Raw genomic sequence first — 25024 nt, 5'->3', positions numbered from 1 at the left:
GGAGACATAGAGGACAGAGCGCTCAATGCCTGCCTCACCTCAGTCTTTAATAGCAAAACAGGTCTTCAGGCAAAGCACGCCCAGTGGAGAGTCTGGAACAATGAAGACTTATCCTCAGCAAAACATAACACTGAAGAAGATTTACACCAGACAGGTAAGTCCAGGGAGCCTGAGAGTTTGCACCCACAAATGCTGAAGGAGCTGGTGGATGTCACTGCAGCACAACTTGGTTATCCTTGAAAGGTCACGGGGAACATGGAAGGTTTCCAATTCCAAGGACTAGGAGAACGGATTCATCACCCACCTTCAAGAGCAAGGAACTCTTGCTCTCTGGCAAACTACAGGCCAGTAAGCCTCACCTCAGTTCCTTGAAGGCAATGGAGTAACTAATCATGGAAATCTATTCCAGATACCTGAACAAAAAGAGGTGACTGGAAATAGTCAGCGTGGATTTATAGAGGGGCAATCATGACAAGGCTACTCAGTTGGTTAGACAAATGACATTATTGCCATGGTGGAAAAGGGGAGATGACCAACATTCATCCCAACTTTAGTAAGACCTTTGACACTCTCCCCTATCATACTTATAGGCAAAACACACATTAATAACACTTAAACATGTACTAGAAAACAAAACAAGTAGACAGTGAGGGAGGCTAAAAACTGGCTAAATTGCCAGGTTCTGTAGGTTGTGATCACTGTCATGAAATTCAGCTGTAGGATAGTCATTGGACTCCATCAATGTGGGAAGGATCTTCATTAGTAACCCAGGTGACCAGGCAGAGTGTACCTTCAGCAGTTCAGCAGATGACACAAAATGGGATGAGTGGCTGATATGCCAGAGGGTTGTGCTGCCACCCGGAGCGACCTCAACCAGACTTGAGAACATCCTGAAGTTCAAAAACGGGAAAAGTCAAGTCCTCCCCCTGGGCAGGAATACCCCGTGCTCTAGTACATACCAGAAGCCAACTGGCTGAAAAGCAGCTCTGCAGAGGGCTCTACAGTCCTGGTGGATAGCATTCTGACCACAAGCCAACAAAATGCACCCTTGTGACAAAGATGGCCAACAGCATCCAGGGCTGTGTTAGGAGAACCATTATTATCAGCACTTCAAGGGATGCGACCCTTCTCCTCAACGTAGGGCTGACATAACTCTGGTGCAGGAGTCCAGAGCGGCAGACTGTACCACAAGAGATACTTACATACTGGTGAGCCCAACAAAGGGCCACAAAGGTGATTAAAGGACCAGTACATCTCTGATGCAAGGGGAGGCTGAGAGAGCTGGGATTGCTCAGTCTGGAGAGAAGGCAGCTCAGTAGGATCTTATCCCTAAATTCCTAATGAGGGTAGTAAAGATGGAGCCAGACTCTTCCCTGTGGTATCAAATGACACGAAAAGAAGCAATGGACACAAATACTGATACAGCAAACTACTTGGAAAGACCATATAGATTTCATTCTGTAAGAAAATGTTTTTATGCTCAAGGTGTTCAAGCATCAGAAGATGCTGGTTGTCCAGTTGGGTTATGAACATCCCCAGGGATGGAGACTCACAGTCCTGGGTAACCTACTTGAGGTGACTCTGCTCTGAGCACGAGGCTGATTAGTGATCTTCAGAGGTACCTCCAACCTCAGCCATTCTGTGATTCTGCAACAATACATAAACTTTAAAATAAGTCTTAAATGGACTTCAACCCAGAGGCTGGAAGCAGTTTGAATCAAGTGAAAATTACAAATCTGTAACAGTGTGTTTTTTTTTTTGTATAAACTCAGTGATGTAGACATTTTTCTCCTATTCCTACCTAGAGGAATTCAAAATAGAGACACTGTCTTCAAAAAGGAAATTCAGACTGCTGGGCACATGCTGTCACATCAAGGATAAACTTACTGACACCCCCCTGCACGCCCCCAGAAAGGAAAAATCCACAGGAAAACATTTCCCAGCTTATTGCAAGTTTACCTTACACTACAGAGCCAGTGTATGTCAAAATATAAAACAGTATCTGCAAAGCACCTATCACTTTTCCTTTCATCTCGTAAATATGCACTCCTTCATGGTGACTTGTGATCCATTGATGTCTATTGCCCATGTCCTTGCTGGTAAATGCTACCTGAACAGTCAGACGTAGCAGTCAAGGCCTGTACTGAACACTTGAAGAAAGCAAGCAAATGAAAGCAGTAAACTCTAACCAGTAAATAGTACTACAGGTATTCCACGTCTAAGAACATACAACAATCACAGATTTCTCTCTGTGGAAAGTATCTCAGAGAGTACTCCTGTCTTCTGACTGATGCTTGCTGGCATCTGTGCAGATCAGTTACAGCAGTAACACACAAACAGAAATTAATACATCAGGGTTAAGATCCAAACACCACCTCTAGATGTCTTGCTAGGCACCTCAAGTTCTGACCAGGTAGGAAACTGAAAGAAACAACTTCAAAAACCCAGTGTAAACGAAATTTAACTCTGGCAAACCATTACCAGTGATCTGAGATTACTGCAAGCCAGCATCATTAGAGAAAAACAAGGATGCCACAAAACATAAGAAAATTAACTCCCATGAAAAAGAAACTTACATGGAGCATGAGATATCTTCATCGATGATCTGGACGAGGGCATCGAGTGCACCCTCAGTAAGTTCGCAGATGACACCAAGTTAGGTGCGTGTGTCGATCTGCTTGAGGGTAGGAAAGCTCTGCAGGAGGATCTGGATAGGCTGCACCGATGGGCTGAGGTCAACTGCATGAAGTTCAACAAGGCCAAGTGCCGGGTCCTGCACCTGGGGCGCAATAACCCCAAGCAGAGCTACAGGCTGGGAGAGGAATGGTTAGAAAGCTGCCAGGCAGAGAAGGACCTGGGAGGACAGTCGGCTGAATATGAGCCAGCAGTGTGCTCAGGTGGCCAGGAGGGCCAACGGCATCCTGGCTTGTATTAGGAACAGCGTGACCAGCAGGGCTAGGGAGGTGATCGTCCCCCTGTACTCGGCTCTGGTGAGGCCGCACCTTGAGTACTGTGTTCAGTTTTGGGCCCCTCGCTACAAGAAGGACATGGAGGTGCTTGAGCGGGTGCAGAGAAGGGCGACGAAGCTGGTGAGGGGCCTGGAGAACAAGTCCTACGAGGAGCGGCTGAGGGAGCTGGGCTTGTTCAGCCTGGAGAAGAGGAGGCTCAGGGGCGACCTTATCGCTCTTTTTAGGTACCTCAAGGGAGGCTGTAGCGAGGTGGGGGTTGGTCTGTTCTCCCACGTGCCTGGTGACAGGACGAGGGGGAATGGGTTTAAGTTGAGCCAGGGGAGTTTTAGGCTAGATGTTAGGAAGAACTTCTTTACTGAGAGGGTTGTGAGGCACTGGAACAGGCTGCCCAGGGAAGTGGTGGAGTCACCATCCCTGGAAGTCTTCAAAAGACGTTTAGATGTAGAGCTTAGGGATATGGTTTAGTGGAGGGCTGTTAGCGTTAGGTTGGAGGTTGGACTCGATGACCTTGAGGTCTCTTCCAACCTAGAAAATTCTGTGATTCTGTGATTCTGTGATATGTTTCTACTCATTATTGATATCAAAGTCCAACTATTTCACTCGTAAGATTTCAAGCAGAGAGTCTCCAGATTCATCTCACTACCTGGCAGTTTGCTAGCTAGCTCAGTAGTTACTTGCTGATCATTCTATTTTCATTCTTGTCATGCAATATACATACGCACTAAATTAACAGCTGTGCTTAGATATTACTTCCACAGCTACTTCAACAGGTGAATACTTAATTAATAAACACGAAGGTTATGCAGTGTCAGAACTATTGAACACAATGTGAGTCAAGAAGCAGCCGGAAAGCCTGGCTTTAAATATTTAATGACGACACACACTGCGTAACAGTGAACATAGCTGCTCTGTAGACAACCACTTAAAAAGAGTTTTACTGGAATTTTCCATTACTGCTAGTAGGAAAGACTTATTTATAGAAATGTAAACATTACATTAAAAATTTGAGGTATTTTCACTGTTTTAATATTTCATCTTTCAGTATCAAGACGAATTGATTTTCAACTTAAAGCCATGAAAGCTAGCAGGTTAAATTAGTTGCCAAAGAGAAGAAAGACTCAGTCCCTAAAAATGAAATCCGTTTCTTACCATCTGCTGCTACTGTTAGACACCTTACTCTACTTCTAATATATAGCCTCTTAAATAGTATAGAGAACAAGCAAGGGTTTGTTTTTATTGCCTGCAAGAACTTTAGGAAAAACTGATATTATATTCTAAAACACTCTGCTTTAGGTATTCTTTTTATAGTTTTTATATCTGATATCTTTAAATATCAAAATACTTCTGTAGGTGTTTACATTCAACAACTTCCAGTGTAAACTATCAACACTGTCTTATAGATGGTATCCATTTCTTTTAAAAACCTTGTGTTGTGGTTTAACCCAGCTGGCAGCTAAACATCACACAGCTGTTTGCTCACTCTCCCCCTCTGCCCTCTCTGGGATGGGGAAGAGAAATGGGAAAGTGAAGCCTGTGAGTTGAGATGAAGACAGTTTATTAAGACAGGAAAATAATAATGGCAATAATAATGGCAATAACAGTAATACCAATAATGATGATAGTAGTACCACTACTAATAATGTGTACAAAACAAGTGATGCACAATGCAATTGCTCACCACCCGCTGACTGATGCCCAGCTTAACCCCGAGCAGTCTGGCCCCCTCACCCCAGCTAGCCACCCCTATATATTGTTCAGCATGACATCAGATGGGATGGAATACCACTTTAGCCAGTTTGGGTCAGCTGTCCTGGGTCTGTCCCCTCCCAGCTCTTACTGCACCCCCAGCCTGCCCGTTGGCAGGACAGAGCAAGAAGCTGAGACGTCCTTGGCTTGGTGTAAGCACTGCTCTGCAACAATTAAAACATCGGGGTGTTATCAGCACTCTTCTCACCCTAAGCCAAAACATAGCACCCTACCAGCTACTAGGAAGAAAATTAACTCTGTCCTAACTGAAACCAGGACAGCTTGTTTCAGAAGAAAAAAATCCAGAAAGACTACACAAAGTTTGTGCAGACAAACATAGGTTAACCACTCCTGCAAACCAGACAGATGTATATTGGGAAAAGGAATACATTACAAATATAAGCCCTCTTGGCAAGTGCAATAAAGACAAGGAACTATTTCTGTTACAACAGCATTCTCAGACCATTGTGTTCTTAACCTTCACTTAAATTAGTATGAGATATCACGACTCAAAAACTCTTCTTCTTGATTCCCAATAAAATGCTGAAGCACAAAGCAGAGGCTGAGCCTCGTCTCAGCTGTCACTAGCCAGTAAAAGGTTGTCTGAAACGGGAGAGCACATTGCTATATATTCAAGTTTACTTTGTCTCTGCTCAAATGAAAAACAGTTCCATTCCAAACAGAAGTTGAAGGCCAGTTTTCCCAATATACACAGGACTGCCTACTTAAACACTGAATTTAAGTCACTAGTGCAAGCTTGCACCAGCATTTGTGTGAGCAAAGCAAAGTGGAGACAGTAGACTTAGGCCACTTAGACAACTCTCAGGAAGTATGAGAACATACTTCTAAATTCAAATTCATCTGTGTAAATTAATAAAAAGGATCATATCTAATACTAGCTGTGCTTTTACAGCCTGCCCTGTAATGGATGTCTTTGAAAAAAAAAACAGGCACAGAAGTAACAGCCTTTCAGTACTACAATCAGAAGAAGTTGAGATTTTAGTCCACACCTCATGAAGACTGTCCAGCTATAGACATTCATATCCATTCCCTGCCAGCTCAGCAGAGAGTACAAATGGACCAAGCAATGGTCTGCTCCTCCAGAAAACAAGACAAACTGGAACCACAACCAGCCACAAAGAGGTAACTGCTGAGGGATCATGGTTGGAGGGAGCTACGCTTCACAGTCATCTGGCACATCATAAACACTGAACTGCAAAGTTAGTGATTCTCTCAGGATATCACAGCACAGTGATCATATCAGCCACTATACATCTTTGCACATCTGAATTAACAGTCCAGCCAGAACAGTGCTGCAGCTCCATTTTCTTCCCAAGCAGGCCTAATAAGCTGTTCACAGTGGTTACTGACAGGCAGAGTAGTTTGCACAAGTATGACAAAGCCAACAAAGTCCCACCTTTATTTTTATAAATTTCTTCTTTCAAATTGGAATTATTTTATCAAGACAACACTTTCTGAAGTCTGAACCAAAACCACACTGAACTTAAGACTCACAAATGCAAACTCAACATGGTTCTAGGTGGGGGGATGGAGTCTCTTGCATCAATTTGTAAGTAACTTCTCACTGGAAATCCTCCACCTTTATGTATTTATGATCTTCGCTCCTGGGTATGTTAACGCAGTGTATGAACACTAGATATGAGGTCCCCAGCATCTGAGGCTACATCAGTTTTCAAATTTCTTACCAAAAAGAGGAATGCCACTGATGTTATAGTGATCACTGGTGCTCACGGGAAACGCGGGTTTTGTACTCTAATTCCTCTTTGACCATATCATGAGATTCTGTGTTTGATTCCTGTCAGTCAGCAAAACCACCGCAGCTCCTTGCACTGCTCTCCTGCAGCACAGCCCACGCTCAGCAGACCCTGCTTCACCCTGCTGCCCAAGCAGACCTGTCAGAGCACCACTGCAAAACAAGGCTAGCAACAGAGATTATTTGGATCAGCATGAAATTTTGGATCAGCATGAGATCTAAGGAAAAATCGGGTTTCAATTCTGGCTCTAAATCCCAGCTGGACATTTTAATGCACTTTTCCTCCTTTTTGATTTCTTCAAAATGAAGCATAATTTAATTATTAAAGCAGATGCAACAGCAAGTTCAGCACAGAGAATCAAGTTTTACAAGGAACTCAAGACCATGAGCAGGTGTCACTCGGATGAGAAGACTGTGAAGGCTTAAGACAGCAAGCAATGAGACAAAGACAACCAGACTGAGGAATCAGAATCAATCAGAAACCAGAATCAATCCCTTGTGAAGCATCTTGGATGGGATTCTCTAGTCTAGGAAGCACTTCTTCCCAGTACTATTCCCAAGAGTATCTTGAATTGAAGTACAGAAACACCTCCTTGTGAAAACAAGATCATTTTTCATATGGTGAAGAGACCGTGTACAGCATCTGAGCCATCATGTTGACATGGTTAAGACCAGCCCTCGGTCTTATGTCAGGTGAGTCACCAACTCTTTTCTGTCACCAGAAAACCAGACATTAAGCACGGAGTCTTTGAATAGAACGCAGCCTGCCTTCTTTTCACCCCTACTAATCAATAATTGTATCAAATTCAATACACAGAGCAACAACATGCCTGTAAGAGCTACTGTTTCAAGAGGAGCTCTAAGGGGCTCCATCCCACCTAACACTAATTCAGACCTCCCAGCTCTTTTTCATTCAAGATGCCTTCATTCTTGTTCATTGCTCAGTCTCACAGCCTTGGGGTAACACTTATCCAAGAGAACCAAATTTCATTTGAAAGAGCAGCACAGTGTCCTTATGAGATTTCATGGGTCCTTCTCTGTGTAAATAAACAAATAAGCCTGCTCCAAAATGATTTATACTTTGTTCTCTTACATCACCAGAAAAAAACTGGCAACTACAGTTCACTGCGACTATTACAGCCATTTACAAGCAACACAAGGTTTCTTTGAGTAGTAGAAATGCTTCAGTTAGATCAGGAGGCCTATTCTGACTTTCAGTAGCTACCAAAAAAAATAATTTTCTGTTCCACAATTCTCAGGAGGAACATGGCTTGTAGAAAAAGTCTTCCAATTTATAAAAGAATTTTCTGCAAACAGTGATTTCAAAGGTATCTGAAATTTGCTTCATGCAAGAGTGATAAATACATGACTCAGCAAGCAAGGGCACATCAAGCTGATGTTGCATTTAAGCGTTGCACTGTTCTGGTATCTTATATTCTTCTATGGTTATACCAGCTCTCTGAAAAAAAAATAATCCTTGGAAACGTCAACAACAAATTAGGAATATGCACTGGAAGTCCCAACAAAAACTCCAGAGATTTTTCATGACCTATTTTTTTTTCCTCCAGATCCTGGCTAGGATCACACACTCCTAGTAGTATACCACAGGACCAGATGGGGACTTTCAAACATTACAGAAAAAAGCAGTCAGAAGTAGTCTTTGACCTTGTTTAGAGAAGGAGCTTGGTACATGAATGTAGCACACTATTCAGAATACGGTCAGCTTAAGCAAAAGCTGCATTTGTGCTCTTGGAGAGGCAGTGTGAGAGAAAGGATGAAAAACCAAGCCAAAGCAAACCTCTGAACAATGGTTACCATGTTCTGCGAGGATGGCTCAAAGCATTTTACATTAACTGCCCACAAAGGCTGACCTTGCAAAGGGTAAAGTGGTTTTGCTTTTTAGATTCCTTCTGTAATCACTGATGAAGACAAAAAGTGTTTGCTTTAAATGTTAAGATCAGAAAGGACAGGTATGATACCTTGGGTATGACAGCCCTTAAACTCATTCTACTACAATTTTCGTTTTGTAATCCACATGCAATTCCAAATACATTTATTTTAGAGTGGATGGGGAACAGTGTTAAAATTCAGAGTTCAATACATGAACAAAGTCAGCTTCAACCTGACACCGCACCTTGTCTCCAATTGGCAGCCTCAGCCCCTGTGCTGTGCTGTTTTTACTTAACACCAGTCTTTATAGAGAGGACGAGGACCAGGAGTACTCCTTAGGATTTAACTGGTTAAGTACAACATACTTTTGAAGACCTAGTAAACTGCTTCTATGCCTACCACAAAGGAGCACCAGGAACAGGCTTTCAGAAGACTTGGTCTGAAGTGGCTACAGGAGATCCAAATTGCTTCTGTTCACCAAATGACACATGCAATAGCATATGTAAATTAGCAATTAAAAACTGAAATCCTGTTAAGGACAAAAACAGAATCGGAGGTTTTCTCAGAAGTGCTTAAGGTAATGCAGGTAAAATGCTGTACTACGAGAAGTTTATCATACTACTATACGAGAAGGTAATTAAATTCACTGATGTCTTTCAACAATAAGATGAGAATTATGCACTATAATCACAGAACCACAATTCTGCTGACAGCTTTGCCTTTAGAGGGACTGTAGTGCGGAAGATTTAAAACCTGTAGTCATAATTATATCAGTATCTTTAAAGAGAGGAATCACTTAAAACTTTGAATATAAGTACAAAGAAAAGACAACAAATAAGAGGAGACTTAGACTCCAAACTCTGCTCTTCACATTTGGAGAAAAGACATTTTCACACTTTTCCAACTTTCTGTTAGTCCTCAAAGACCTCCCTACATACTTTGCTTTGTTCTTCCTATGTTCTTTCTTGACTCAGGGGGTGGTGAGGAACTGGCACAGGCTGCCCAGAGAAGCTGTGGATGCCCCATCCCTGGAGGTATTCAAGGCCAGGTTAGATGAGGCCCTGAACAACCCGATCTATTGGGTGGCATCCCACCCCATGGCATTGGGGGGGTTGGAACTGGGTGATCCTTGAGGTCCCTTCCAACCCATACCATTCTATGACTATGTTCTTGTGGAGGGCTGGATATTATCCTGGGTAGTCTTGTCATATGAAGTATGGAACAGCATGGCTTTTACAGAACGTAACTCACATTTCTAATGCTGTTACACAATGGTTGTGGGAGAGTTGAGAGGGAGTATTCTTCACAGACAGAATTGTCTAGGTTGGAAGAGACCTCTAGACCATCAAGTCCAACCTCTGACCTAACACTAACAAGTCCTCCACTAAACCATATCGCTAAGTTCAACATCTAAATGTCTTTTAAAGACCTCCAGGGATGGTGACTCAACCACTTCCCTGGGCAGCCTGTTCCAATGCCTCACAACCCTCTCAGTAATGAAGTTCTTCCTAATATCCAACCTAAAACACCCTGGCACAACTTTAGCCCGTTCCCCCACATCCTGTCACCAGGCACGTGGGTGATCAGAATCACTAACAAAATCTAAAAAAAAAGGTGGGACCCAAATTCTTCTGTTCCTGAAACTGAAGTGAATCTGTTCACAACTTTTGCTCTCGGAAGGAAAAATGTGAACTTCAAGTTCTCCGTATTTGTGTTCAGTGAACTGCTGAGGACAAACACTGGCCAGAACATCTGCATTACTCATTTCACAAACACCTTGCAGAAATGCAAACAACCACATATCCATTGACATTGTTACTGCTTTTATGGAAGATCTGAATCTACAAAACCTTTCAGGAAAAAAAACTAACTGCATGGGTAAGATATCTAGAGTTGGTATTTAATGTCAAAAGTCACTAGCTTATTACTAGAGGTCAATCAATTTTTCACAAGGCTTCCACAATTTCTGAAGTACATCTGTATTTTACAATAACGGCAGCACTCTTATGGAGAAATCAAGTATTTTGATTTTTTAAAAAGCACAGACAGATCTCCATATTTGGAAATTTTAACACATTGGACACATGCAGAAAAGTTGTATTCTACTTAAAGGACTTTCCATAGCACTGGGAAGGTAGAAGACAGATGTGGTATTGGTGTCCCAGTATTAACAAACAGTTTAATTTTAGTTGATTTTTCTTACTGCTTGGAGCTCAGCTCTTGACCAATTTTCAGTCTTCCTTCAGCCCCATGGAGTACTTCCTGCCCCTTCTAACACATCCATTTTCATGCCAGACATCACACCACCAACACAGGCTCAGAAAGGAACCGCTGCACGACCAGCTGCAAACCTGCTCAGCAGTCTTTGTGTGAGCTGCACTGGTCTGAGGGACCCTCTCACTGGCACAACAGCAGCAGACTCCTGCAAGAACTGATCGGGTGTGACAGAGCCCATCTGGGGACCAAACAGGAAACAAGCTATGCAATTGCAGGAGAGATGAGCACATTTTGAAGTTCAATCTGACATGCTGAGCTATTTTGCTTGGAGTAGTTAGGTATTAATGAAGAACCGTGTGTCCTGAGCATGGTTTACAGGAAGAGACAGCAACATGCATTCACAAGTGAATGCTCCTCTCAACGTTACTCAGCAACATGAAAAATAAGCACCACACATAAGCCAGTTAAGTAACATCCAAAGTCTGAAGGGATTTGAATTTCAGTGAAGAACAAATTTTACCTGGGGGTGAAAAGGCATGTGTGGGGTGGGGAGGGGGGTTTAAGAAGGAAATGCTGTCAAAGCTTTAACTGTAACATAGCTAAACGGTTGTATAATTATCATTTATATAACTCCTGCAGAAACTTAAGGTAAAAAAACACCTTTACCTTTGTTCCAAGAAACATTGTTCTGCTGCTACAGATCTGCTAGAGCACTTCAATTTTACCTTGAGAATACAGTCCTGAGGTATTTAATTACCCTGTCAAGACCACTAAATGGTCTGGCACCATGCCCCTTCTCTGAATCTCTGCTGATTGATAGCATCAATAAAAATCACTAGCTTTAATTAAACCTTCAAACAGGATCCCCTTTTGCCACTCACTAGATCAATGTCCTTTAGTGCTGTAAGAACAAAATCAAGGAGGTAAAGAGGGTTTCTCTCACCTTCACAGCTCTTGCCCCCCGGTATTTTAATGGACTTTTTACTCAATTCATATATATTTCATCGTTCTCCAGGGAGATCAATGAAAAAATTAATATTGAAAATGACGCTACCAAAGTTTTCTTCTAAAAATATCAATGTTAGAGAAGACAATCTTTTTCTGCTGCACCAATATAGAAATCGAACCAGTATGCTTCTTTATTCTGCATTTTATTATATCCTGTGAAGTATTTTCAAGAATACTATCAGAGGTACAAGTTCACAAGGGTGGAGACCTTAAGCTGCTACGATTGAGGACAATTTCCTTAAAATTACTGTAAATCTAAGTAATGGTTCACGGCACCAAGTGAAATTGCACATCATAAAGCCAAGTTTTAAGGACATGCTGACTCAGAGGACATTATCAAAATTGTGGCATGACATGCTTCAAGTATCCCCTTGCTGAACTGCACTTTTTTGGGCATGTGTAAAGCAAATAGCTCAGTATTCACTCTTCTGTTAAATTCATAACTAGCTGTTTTTAATTACACAGCTTTCTACAGTAGGGCAGTTAACTAGGTGATAACGATGACAAAGTAGGACTTGTGCATGTAGCCAAATAATTTGTCAAGCTTTCTTACAGCTTCCTGTTGTAATTATATTACATGTGAAGGCTGTTTTTTTTTTTTTAAACATATGCAAAGCTATGAAGGAGTGGGAGGAAAACCTACAGATTTAATATTTTAGATAAAATATTTCTTAAATCTGTATTCCCCTGACAGGTGATAATTACCCATGTAAACACTCTAATAGTCAAGAAAATAAAAAAAAAGAACTTGAAAGAGGAAGAAGCCCTACTAAATTTGATTTTTAAGAAGCACTAGCTAGGTAGAAGACAGATAATCAATGCTATCTTATAAAGAAGGATAACAGCTAGGCCTGTAGCTAGGCCAAACCATTTTTCCCCTCTACACTGCAGATTTCCATACATGCCTATACACGTGTCACCAGCATTGAGAACTAAGACAGCTATCTGCCAGCTCCTGTACAGAGAGGCTCTGCTGCTTCAGGCCCTCTCATGCTGGAGAGCTGCAGGGCAGACAGAGAGAAGTTCCTCGGCCCTACTTCACCTTGTGAGGGGGAAACAAACACGATGTTACTCTATTGCTGTGTCCCTTGGGAGCTCTGATCCACCAAAGACCACATCCATCACTCATACACCCCAGCATCCACAGACAACAGCCAGGCTGAGGTTTCCCTGTGTCCTCCTGGTAGCCCCAATTGACATTAAAACCTGCCTCTTATTCAGGATCTTACACAGCTCTGTACCAGTTCAAGGACAGGATATTTGTTTGCCCTTTCCATTCCTTTTTAGACTTATTAGCACTGAAGGCATTTACAACACACCAAAAGGTATGGCCACACAGATAACCTCGCAATAAATTCATCTGAGTCTTTTTTGATGGAGCTTTCCCAGGAATGAGGGCAGGAAAAGTCACTGATGATCTCCCCTCCTTCCAAGCAGAAACCAAATAACAAAATGTGCACTGAATTTTCTTATTCCTTTGCAAAAGGAATGATGACACTTGCATGCTGTTTGCTCCTCAGAGTTTTTCAGACTTGGGAAGAAGAGATCTTTTTGTAACAAAACAAATGAAAAAAACAAAAACCAAATCAATGAACAAGCGAATGGGTAAGCAGAAAGATCGCTCAAGGCACAGAAATCCATGTTTTCTGTTCTATTTAAGAGCCAATGAAAAAGTACTTTCCAGCAGCAGTTTCTTCTGAAAAAAAAAAGCCATAGCAAGTCTTTCACCTCTCTGATACAGCTTGCTTTCACACTGAAGTTGCATAATTCAGTGAAGCCCAAAATTCACAGGCTACCTGCAATATAAATACACCAACTTAAAAGTATTTCATAAAGCTTTCCAAAGGACAGCCCTCCCTCTAAAAAGGTAGCACGTAATTGGTTTCAATGTTGCTACCCACACAGAAAAAACGTAAGCCAGCAATCTGCAAATTTGTGGTTTCAGTACATTTTACTTCAAAAGAACAGTAGGTGGCAGCCCTTTTAGGGATGGAGGAATGTAACCAGTGACTGTGGAAAAGAAGCAGCGGGTCAGATGTAAATGTCACGCACCCAATACAGAACACCACAGACTGGGATCAGGACAGTTCCCTCTGAGCAGGAACGCTCCCACTTCAGCCTCTACATGGAGGTATCAGCTACAGACAAATAGGAACACTGTGGTCCCTGAACCATTATGAAGGCTGGTCCTGGTCTTGAGAGCTCAGAAATAACACCTCAAGTCTTGAAACACATTAGGAATCCTTCTAGCCTCTTCTTCTCCTGCAGTGTGGAAGGAGGTAAAGACAGCCTCTTTAAACAGTACATAGGGAGAATCCAGTCATAAAAAGTTGGCCTGAAATATGGCTTACCCCCAAGAAGGGATAAGGGAATAAATAAAGCAGCCTTTCCCCGGGTGATGTACACTAACATTGAAAGATGCTGCTGAAATTGACCAGAACTAAACATGGGTAGCTAGAGTCATTATTTGCCATGTAACATGAGAAAAAGCCACATTCAGAGATACTTTCTTCTAAATAAAGAGATTACAACTATTTTGTTTGCTTTACCTTAGCACTTGAAGAAGGCAAGAAAGGAAAAGCAGTGTCATCCCAAACCTCCATCTATTTTCACTTTTTTCCCCCCCAGACTTTTTTTTTTTTTTTTTTTAAACAATACATTTCTATTTGCAGAAATTTGGTGATGTTTACATTAATCACTCAGGGGCAATGGGTGCAAGCTGGAACATTGGAGGTTCTGCTTAAATGTAAGACAACTTTTTCATGGTGAAACTGGAACAGGCTGCCCAGGGGTGTTGTCTCCTTCTCTGGAGACATTCAAAACCCGCCTGGATGCATTCCTGTGTGACCTGATCTAGGTGTTCCTACTCCAGCCAGGGGACTGGACTAGATCTTTCAAGGTCCCTTTCAATCCCTAACAACCTGTTATTCTGTAAACTGAAAGATGACCAAGAAGTCATATGCTGGAAACATAAATTCAAGTCACCAGAACCCCCTGTAAGGAATCTATTTGATTTGGGAAGCCTGGATTGATTCTCTGTATACACCATCCTTTTCCTTTGAATATTTACATAGTCCACAGAACTTGTCATCCCAAGCAGATGCATTTCTTATTTTTGCAGTCTAAGATACATCTAAGATACAACATACCTGTAACATTACTGGAGAGCTAATCCATGCCCCTTTCTCCCAGAAGACTGCTTTATAAGCTGCACAAGCTTTGGGCGTACTAAATGGCTTGCTTCCATATTCCCTCACCAAATAGAACATGGGAGAGGCTGCCTTCAGGCAAGCCTACTAAAAGCAAGTAGGTAACTTTCTGCAAAGCATCTATCCAAGTCTTTCCACGACTCAATGTTTATTAACTGCAGCATATATAAGTTACAAATAGCATCATGCATTTAATAAACCTCATGAATCCAGAACAGTTTGGGCAATCTACCTGAATTCATGCTATCTTATATTTGCCTGCTATTTTTTAAGTTGCTCAGCATTGCTTTTTAACTGCAAAGCCTTTACAAGGTGAGCTTTATCTTACAGCTCAAATATGACCCTAGTTAGAGGGCAGTCACTGTCCAAGTGATCAGCTAGCAAACCCTGCTGTTTAATGAGAAAGAATAGGCTGACTGGCCCCAGTGCTGCCTCCAGGCACGAACACCTGTGAAACACATTCAAAGGCCCCCATTCCCTGACAATTTTATTTCATCTCCTTTCCTAAGATTTCAGAGTCCAAACAATTGCTCAAATCGATATCCTCACTCTTCTGATAATGGAGTAATTGCTTAATGCTACATTTCCAAGGTATTAATGTGAAACTGTAGGACACATGAATAACATGTGCTAATTACAGTCATTTCCCCATCACCACAACCCCACCTTTGGAGACATTTAAAGCCATTTTATAAGAAAGAATAAAACGTGATTAAATGTGGTTGGAGTGAAGAAAAAAGCAGTTGGTAAGAAGTCTCAAGATTCCTTTCTCTAGAAATTGAGGGAATTGAATTTAGTTAACAAGAGGTGCAGTTGTTACAACATAAACTGAAAAAGCAGGAAACCCTAACATTGGAGAAAAACAAGGCATATAAATATGGAACAACCTTGAAATCCAGTAATTCACAGACCTTTATAAACAAACCAGTTATCTCAGCATTTCATTTTAAGGATGTGAGAGAATACTCCTTTAGGCTGCAACTGTCTTGTTTAATAAGCAAATTATACTGTCTTCTTTGCAAAAAAAAAAGAAAAGTAGGAAGCACACAGTGCAATCTTCAGACTATATGCAATACTGAATTTATTACTTAAGCATGCAAAGCATATGATCTGATGTCACCTAATTGAGATATCACCTAATTTAAGCTCAAATATAAAATATTAACCATTATCATACATACCAATTTTGTATATTCAATTATAATCTCTAGGTGGACTAGAGGACTAATCATCTGCTCCATGGTGAAGTCCTAGGCAATTTTATTAACATTAGCAGAATGCTTACGTTGTACTTGGAAAGGAAAAATGCATCATGCATCTTAACAAGAAGTCAAAACACTTCTGTTTCTTTAAACCATAAAGCACACTACATACTTTTATTGTTTTAGTTTGAAGTCTCAATCCATTCAGAGTGTTGATAGCTTTTTCGGCATCCTTGGGATCAACGTAGTTCACAAAACCATAACCCAAGCTCTGTCCTGATAAAACAGAGGAAGAAGAATGAATGTTAGTACTGCTATGCTACACAACAGATAACTAAAGGTGTTAAGAACTTCTATGGGCACATTGAGCAAAAAATTGCTTATATTGAAGAAAAATTATCTGCCTCAATGAAGTTTCAAAGGCTTACATCTTATTTTTCCAATAAGCCTGGGGGCTTTAGCTTCCTCTGCTCCCATTGGCTGCCCTAAGTTCAACGCAGAAAAGGCTACAGTCATTTTAATGAAGGACTTAAATAGCTATGTGAAATACGTTCAGGATTTTGCTATGAACCATTAGAGATAAGAGGAAGCGCAGGACCTTCCAAGTTAAAATATCAGAAATTCACCATTAAAATATCAGAAATCCACTATTCGCTCCTCAAATTTTTAGTTGAATATGGAAAATATAGCAAAAGTCTGTAATGATATATGAAAATAAGTGCATTTCAAACATACTTAGTATCAGAATTTGAGACAAGAGATCTTTGGAGCAGAACATTTCTACAGATGTTACACACTAAGTGGAGCCTCACAGTAACAAGGGGTTTAAAAGGTAATTTTGTTCTATATTCAAGCCAACTGCCACAAATAACTGGATATCAGTCAAATACAATTAGAATAAAAATGCAACATTATCAGGTTCTTTACATATCTGAATTTTTACATATCTGAATTACACAATTCACATCACATATGACTATAAAGCATTGTAAATAGCTCTTAATCAGAACCACAGCCCATTTCTAACACTATTGTGTATGAGCACTTAAACCCTTGAGACTTTAGCTGTAGACATCTCAAACTTCAAAGCCTGGAACATATCTGCCTTCAGCAGCATACTACATTGAGAAGTTTTTTAATGCACAAGAACAGAAACAGGTACCAAAATTTAACGCAGTGAGAGTATACTACTGAACAGATGGATCCTTCATTAGCACAGACCTTTTAAAATGTTTAAAATCCTATAATTCTCGACTATTATTTTTTAACAAAATGAAAAATTAGGTCCAAAAAACAGAGTCAAAAGACAAAGCAATGGGAAGCATCCAACATAGCCCAATCACAAGAAGTTAGTTTAAGAGATTATTTGGAGGCACAGTTTGTAGAGAGGATAAACACTATTACATAATGCACAAGTGGCAAATTAATTAATTGCCAGGAAAGATCAAGAAGCATCCATGCTGTATCTAATTCTCATGTACCTAAATAGCACATATTAAATATGCAAAGCAAAAAAGATGCAACGTTTGCAACTATTTAGGACAGACAAAGCCCCACCACTGCTGGCATTTTGTACGAGTTAGCCTACCACAGCACTGAAAGTTCAGAAGACAACCCCCTCTCCCAGGCTACACTCATTCTTCACTGTGCATTATTCTGGAGAGGCAATAAACAAAAAATAAACTGTCTAGAAGCAGCTTTAAACAAGTTAACATATACAACGTTATTAACAGCAAAACATCAATAAAAAAAAAACATCAAAAACAAGGCAAAGCCTGGAGTAGCCTGCTCTAGACATCCCTACTCTGAGCAGGGGGTTGTACTTCATGATCTGCAGATTCCAGCCTTCAATCTCAGTTTTGTAACAATATAGAAACATGCAGAAGCATTTTTGTGTTCATTTATGGCTTACCTAGATATAGCTAAGTTCTCTATCCTAGAAGTGATTTTTCCCTTATTAGTTTGATTACAGCAGAGCAATTTCTATACCTGTCACCTCCATCACTCCCACTGTCTGCAGAAACTCTTCCCTGCAGTGTCTCAAAAAAGAGCAACTTAAACAAATGTCTTTTTTGTGCACAGCTTTTATTTTTGTCTTATTTCCTAAGGCAGAATTCTGATGTTTGGTGTTATTAGTTTTGCTCTAGGAAAAAAAACTTATTTAAACCACAACCTTAGAAAAACAAAATCTAAGACAAAGCTATTTCATGTAAGATGTTCCCAACAAGCTACTATTTCCAGAGTATAGAAAAAGATGTGCAGAGACTTTCACTCTTCTTTTTGTGATTTTATTTTTCACACAAAAACAACCAGCCCACTGCAGGCAAACAGTATCCAACCATTACAAAGGATACTATTCATTCCCAGTTCTTCCAGACAACGACTTAGTTAAGCTTTGTTAACATTAGTAGATTCATCAAGTTATACAAAAATCTAGCAATTTCCTCAAGAGAAGCTTGAACTAATTTCTGTAGGCTTATTCTGTTACTTTACAATTAAAAAATGCTTTCACTGTAATGGCGATCAAACACTGGAGCATGGTCAAACACCAGATCTCCAGAGCTCCCTTCTACCCTTTATGATTCTGTGCCATCCTTTGTGATTCTTTATCCCAAAATAAAACCGAAATAAGTTATCATAAAAATTCAAAGGTATTTAAGTCCGACATTCCAAAGCCCTTCTTATAACTCTGAAGATGGTTAAGAGGTAAGATTTTCTAAATAGCGACAAGTGAAATTTTGTCTGACAATCAGTGGTTTAGTTGCATGATATCAACCATTAAAAGTAAAAAATAAATCACTTTGTTCACAGATGCCCATGAGAAGATGAAACTTGGCTCTCAACAAGCAATACAAATAGTTGGAAATTGAATCTGATTTACTCCGATCGGATAGACGCTTGAAGGGCTTTGAAGGGCTGCTCTTAGCTCTTTAGTCCAGGGAAGATGATTAAGAGGTTTGCCAGTTCACATACAGATGGCTGAGTTCTAGAAAATCCAGACAAACATTCCTGACAAAGCACTAGAAGCATCTAACTCAAACAACCCATCAGGTATCCCAATTATTGCAAAGTGTCCCTGACAGCTAGTGGTATCCCCCACCTCTCCAACCCCCAAACACACACACACTTTTGGGGGAAACAAAGTGAGTTAAGAGGACTTAAAAACCAAGTTCTCCTCAAGTTTTTCAATGTCTCACAAGACTTCAGTACTAACCTGTGCTAACACCAATGTGTACCTAAAACACCCAGGGGAAGTGCCACCTGACTAGGTTCAGATGGGGGAAGAGCGAAAAGCAGCCTATTTGTTGCACACACATTTCACTCATTGCTTGAAATTGAAGGTAGCTGGACAGGTTCTGGACAGGTTCTCATTCAGTGCAGAGGAGTCTTCTCCTTAATATGTACACCCCTTGCTTTCTAAACTAACTGCACAGAAACTAGATGCACTTAAACCAAATCATCCACTATACAGAAGACAAACATCATTATTTAACAATCATAATCACTAATTTGTGTTGCCTGAAGCTAAAGATTAAGCCAAACACTGACAGAAAATTGCTCTGGACTTTTTCATCTGTGACTCTTTCGTAACAGCTAATTCCACACACACCAAGGTAGAAATCGTCTGCAAATCACACCTGTTTTCAAGTCCAGTAACACACTTAAGCACACTTGCCTCAATGCTTCTTGTGGTTACTTCACAGCACTTTTTAAAGCTGTTTCTGTATACTTTCTACAGGATTTTATGCTTGGGACACAAGGACACTATGAATATTAAACAGTGTGGTGTAGGTTAAAGAAGCACCGAGTACTGGGTAAGAGAAGAAATCAATTGAAGTAAGACAAGACAAAGTAACAAGATTACCTGGAAGGAAAAAATCTGTATTAGAGCAAATAGAACATTCCTAAAAACAGGGCCTCTTAACCAGGTATCATCACCAGTAAGGCAAAAAGCAAAAACACAGAGCTGGACAGGGAAGCTCAATAGAGCATTACTTCCTCTCCACCTCAAGGAAAACAGGACAGATGTGGAACTGACTCTCCTGAACCTTATACCTTTTCACTTAAGAGGTGGCCTCTCCCACAAGCTACTAAAACCTGTAACCATATGATCACACCATCATCGCCTCATAGTAAGACTATCAATAGGAACAGAAACTAATCTTTTACTGTTACACCACGAGGAAAAACAGTTTGACTTTTCTTTCAAGAAACTTTGGTAAGAGACCACACACAGCAGCAAAACTGCCTCTCACAATCCTGTAAAACAAAAAGAACTTAAAGCAAAGGTTATTTAAAGCAAAGGTTAGTCTGAAAATTCATATTAATGACATTTCATGTGTTACTGGCACTTGTAACAAAATCACATTTGAGCCTGAGTGCCATAAAAGGCTTTTTTTTTTTTTTTTTTTTTGTAAAGAGACAGGTCTTTTTGAACCTAGAGGTGTTATATTCATCACTAACTGGGAAGCGTCCACCATCATGAGTACTATGAGTATACATGAGGAATATTCACTTTATGGGAAGTTATTCCATTTATGTTTCAAGTTTTCTACGAGTTTTAAACTTCATAAATTTCAAGCGACCACCACATATGACGATGTTGTAAAATGAAGAGGTAATATTTTATAGAATGCCAAGTCACTTTTTGGCACTGCAGTCAAAGCCAGAATGAATTCTAACACAACAGGGGATAGGAAGTAACATTTCAAACGTTTTAGTTCTAGGTCTCTGAAAAGAGGCTTAGTGGAGATCCATGTGCACTCTAGACAAATGTAGACTGAGTATTATATCATTAAGGAAGAAGCATCTGAAGAACATAGTGCTTCGTTACTTAGGAAAGATGGTAGACTTTAAAGACACTGTTAAGGCAAAGACCAACTAAGTTTCGAGTAGACAGAAGGAAAGAAATGGGTTGGAAGGTATAGCCATGGGTAGTGCCTTTGAATTTACCACTGTGCCTTGCAAAGTGTCACATCGTGGTTTTTTTTGCTTTAAAAACACACAAGCTCTAATTCACAGAAGTTGTAAGAGGAAAAATCATAAGTGAGCTAGTTCCATTCTGCTCAGGCTGTTTCACAACTGACTACTAAAAAGGAAGCCTATTAAAACATTGTGCACAGCTGCAAAAGCACAAAGAAAATCCTCTGCTGCACAACACTGAAAGTCTCAATAGGATGCTACCCACAGAGAAATTTGTCCTACAGAGTATATGTAAGAGAAGCAATGTCTGTTGTCCATTCTTAATGATTTGCTTTTTTATGTAGAAGCAATATTCCTTAAAGCAGAATAAAGCCCTTTTAATATAACTGGTAAAACATTTTCCTACTTCTGTGGACAAAAAACGTTCACGTTTCTGAATGGAAATAATCACACTCTATACCCTGTTAATTAAGATCTGCTAAAGGATTTTGTTGGTTATTTTCGGCAACTGCCTCAAGATTTCTAAGTAGACTGATTACAGCAGAGTCCTATTCACAAGAACTGAATTTTAGAAGCAAAGATCATGTGGACACTTCGGCTGGGCTACTGTAGTGGCGGTGGAGTGAAGGAATTACAAGATTGAGAAACTTAATTGGTTGCTTAACTGGTTGTTCAAAAAATCCACATCAAATCTTATTCTTCCTTTGGTAACTCAAGGATTTGTGGAGTTAAAGAAAAATATAGCATGAAATTACACCATACATTTCCATGAAGCACAGCTATTTATATTGTTTAGAAGAGGTTACTACTTAGTCACAGAATGCTCAAAATCCATTACAAGCTATTTTGCTTGGCCATCATTATTTACTTCTGTAGTTCTTTCACATAAGCTTGGGAAGGAATAGGAGATCTAGACAGAAGATTTATTTATTTCATGCTTTATTACCTTGTTACTATCCAAATAGTTCACGAAGAAGTCATAAGCAAGAAGGTAAAGAGGACTAGTGATATGAAAGAAAAACGTACTGGTGCTGGCCAAACATCACTTACTAACTAAAGAAGTCCTCTACTGGAGAAGTTTCATGTAGCTAAGTATTTCGTGCATGAACGCAAAACTGGTGGTGTCTCCTTGCTATTATTTATCTATTAACAGGCAGTTTTTATGGGCTGAACAGCAAATGGTAATCACCTGTCCAAGCCAGCAATTTATATCTCCACTGCAGTAAGGGCAGCACCTATAACCAGAAGAAAGTAATAAAAGACAAGGACAACAGTCTTTAATCTTCCTAGATACTCTATACATAATTAAAACATCCTAGTAGTTTGTAGTAGGTTTGTCTCTTTTTACTGTTTTATCTAAGCAGCCTGTTTTGGGGGATATACAGAACTTATTTCTGAACAGTGAGTTTTGAGTACGCTGGAACATAAGGAAAAACTGGAAGACTGAAAGAGACACACTAAACTAAGTTATTTACCCATACCAACCCTGGTTTCTTCTTTCAAAGAAACATGCATTAAAAGAAACATGCGTTCATGCGTTAAGGTTCTCTTACATTAAGAGTATTATGCAAACACCTGAGCCAGGCCATTCAGTCCAACCATGGGAATTCCCAACTAGGAATTAATATCCTGTTTTACAGCCACTCCTCTCAACTTTCTAGGGTTAGTGGCTTGCCTGACAAATATTCTTTTAAGAAAAAACATTCTTGCCAACCGTCATTTCCTTCCTTTTTCCTTCTAGGAACAGCTGCAGCACCCACAGGTAATGGCTTTTCTTTAAAAATGCCATTAGAACTGTCACGTAACAGCTAAATTCCTTCTTGCTGCATTTCCACAAAAGGACAGGAAGGGCAAGAGTCTTCAGATCAGACAGCTTTCTTGAAGGACAAGTTAAGGAGACCCTCTCCCTTTGACTACTGTACCTGTAAAACAGAAGTAACTAAAAAAAGGTATGACTAAAGTGTGCACCAAAAGAAAACTTCTGTAAGGAGACAGTTGTCTGTGAAGCGCCTTCTTTCTGCAGTGGACAAAGGATGACAAGTGTTTTGTAACAGACCTTGGAGTGGAAGATGGCTGTAATGCTTCTGTTACATTTTCAACCCAAGAGCTACCACTTGGTTTCAGGAGGAATGTACTTGTAAAGCCTGTAGGCAGCTCAGAACCAAGAAGAAATACTAATTCAGACAAGCGCCCAAAGCAGCATCTTCAACAGCTCTTTACTCAATGCTGCTGGGCTGGATGCGCAGTAAGAGGGAGTTCAGCCATCTGAACTGTGCAGTCCTGTTAACGAGGCTTTGCCTGAAAGTGCTCAAGTGTCATTTACAATCTGCTACACCTTAAGAGAAAGGCTTGAAATGTAGGCAAGTATGAGCTTTAACTTAACAGATGTTAAGCGAGCCCTTTTGAAAGCTACTTCTAAAACACAGCTAAGGCTGTATCACACGGAGGTGAAGTCCCTGAGAGGCCACAAATGCGCAGTCAACTCAAGTGCTGCGTTTTCAGTTGTCCTGGAGCATTTTATCTCTTGAAAAACGATGCATGTTGTTCTGTCTGACAGCATGGTTAGAGAGCAGTTGATTAGCATGGAAGTTTTATTTCGTGACTGATTAAAGCATCTTGGTAAATTACAAGGCTTCCCTGTATTTTTTTTTTTTGGGGGGGGGGGGGGGGGGGGAGGCAGAACCATTTTGTCCCCAGGAATTTCTGCCAATATCAAGCCTACCTGTCCAGTTGTCTGCTGAGTCTATGTCTTCATGATTCTTCTATTTCAAGAGCTAATGTTGAAGATGATTTTCCAACACACATCCCAGACAAAATCCAAAACTACTCCTGTAGAACTTTGTATTTTTTGCTTGAGCACATGGTGTTTTTTTCAGCCCTGCTCCACTAGTATATACACTGGCAATTTTTCCAGGTGACTAAGAGGTGCAGAAAAAAAACAGCAGCATCAAAACTAGAAAAGTTTCTATTCCTACATTTTTTCCTGTGGTCAATCACTTGCTTTATTTCAACCTGCACTCCCCACTTGCATGAACCAAAGGACTTGTAAGAGAAACACAGAGAGAAGTCTGAAAGGTTGGCACACCCACCACACGAGGGAGTCCTTGGCTGCTTTGTTTCATAGGACTGCAAGACCTAACACAAGGGCTGAACAAGCTACCTTCCCTAACTGCTGGGTGATATTACCACAGAATCCAGCTCATCATGCCCCCTCTACGTAGTTTTTAAGCATTCCTGTAGGGTCTGCAGACCAAACAAGATAAGACAATTGAGAATTTCAGGTAATCTCCTTTTCCACAAAGAAAATTATCAGTTTAAAGTTTGTAATAACATATAAATACTGGAAGCACCTGAGCTCTTAAAACCTTCTCACTACGGGCTTGCCATAATCTTACATGGTTTCGTAGAAATAATTCAGTAACACAAACCAGTGTATTTAATGGTGAAAGCATATGTACAATTATAAGTTCCATCTGTCCTCCATTTCACTTGTTCCTTAACAGATAAAGTAACATTAAAGAAATCACACCACTAGTTCTAGGAGTCAACATCAATAACAGAAAGAACCCAAAATTATCACTCAGTTTCAGAAATTTTGAAGATGAAAATTGCTTTGTGTTTTGAATAAAAATAGAGCAGAGTACTCGCATTTCGTTAATAACGCAATCAATACATACCACTGAGCTAAAAGAACTTGTTTCACGTTATAATATAAAAATTTATGAAACACAATAACCATATTCTAGAAAAGTTAGAATCTTAAAGTGATAGCAAATTCATGCATCTACCTTCCACAGGGAACAATAAAAAAAATAAGGCAGCACTTAAACTAGGATCAATGATTTCAGTATGATGACTTTTCAGGCACCTTGGGCTATTTCAAATCCTGCAAAAAAAAAAAAATCTATTTTGAAATAATGTATTAAAGGAACACAACCATTAAGAAACAGTATCACGAGATGCTAAAACCTATCATCCAAAAACATTTATATAGTCTTTTCATCAATACTTGACAGGGAAGAAGGTACTGCTGAAGCTAAGCTTGTTCTAGAAGCTGAAACTATACAAAAAAAACAAAGTACCCAG

The 25024-nt window shown here is 40.1% G+C and overlaps 1 protein-coding gene across 6 annotated transcripts in view; it reads right to left on the bottom strand.

The window, feature by feature from the left end:
• Positions 1–25024, bottom strand: part of ELAVL2 (ELAV like RNA binding protein 2) — a gene marked incomplete at both ends in the record, with an annotated part of 49991 nt that overhangs the window by 11436 nt on the left and 13531 nt on the right. For all 6 annotated transcript variants that reach the window (XM_082784110.1, XM_082784111.1, XM_082784106.1 and 3 more), the window contains one exon: positions 16188–16291. In XM_082784110.1, the coding sequence (XP_082640236.1) occupies positions 16188–16291 (104 nt within the window). The remainder of the gene's footprint in view (positions 1–16187; positions 16292–25024) is intronic.

This window comes from Aythya marila (assembly GCF_965140915.1).
Source record: "Aythya marila genome assembly, chromosome: Z".
In the NCBI taxonomy this organism is placed as follows: Eukaryota; Metazoa; Chordata; class Aves; order Anseriformes; family Anatidae; genus Aythya; species Aythya marila.
The sequence above is the reverse complement of the archived record's forward strand: the minus strand, read 5'-3'. Positions and strand labels throughout refer to the sequence as shown.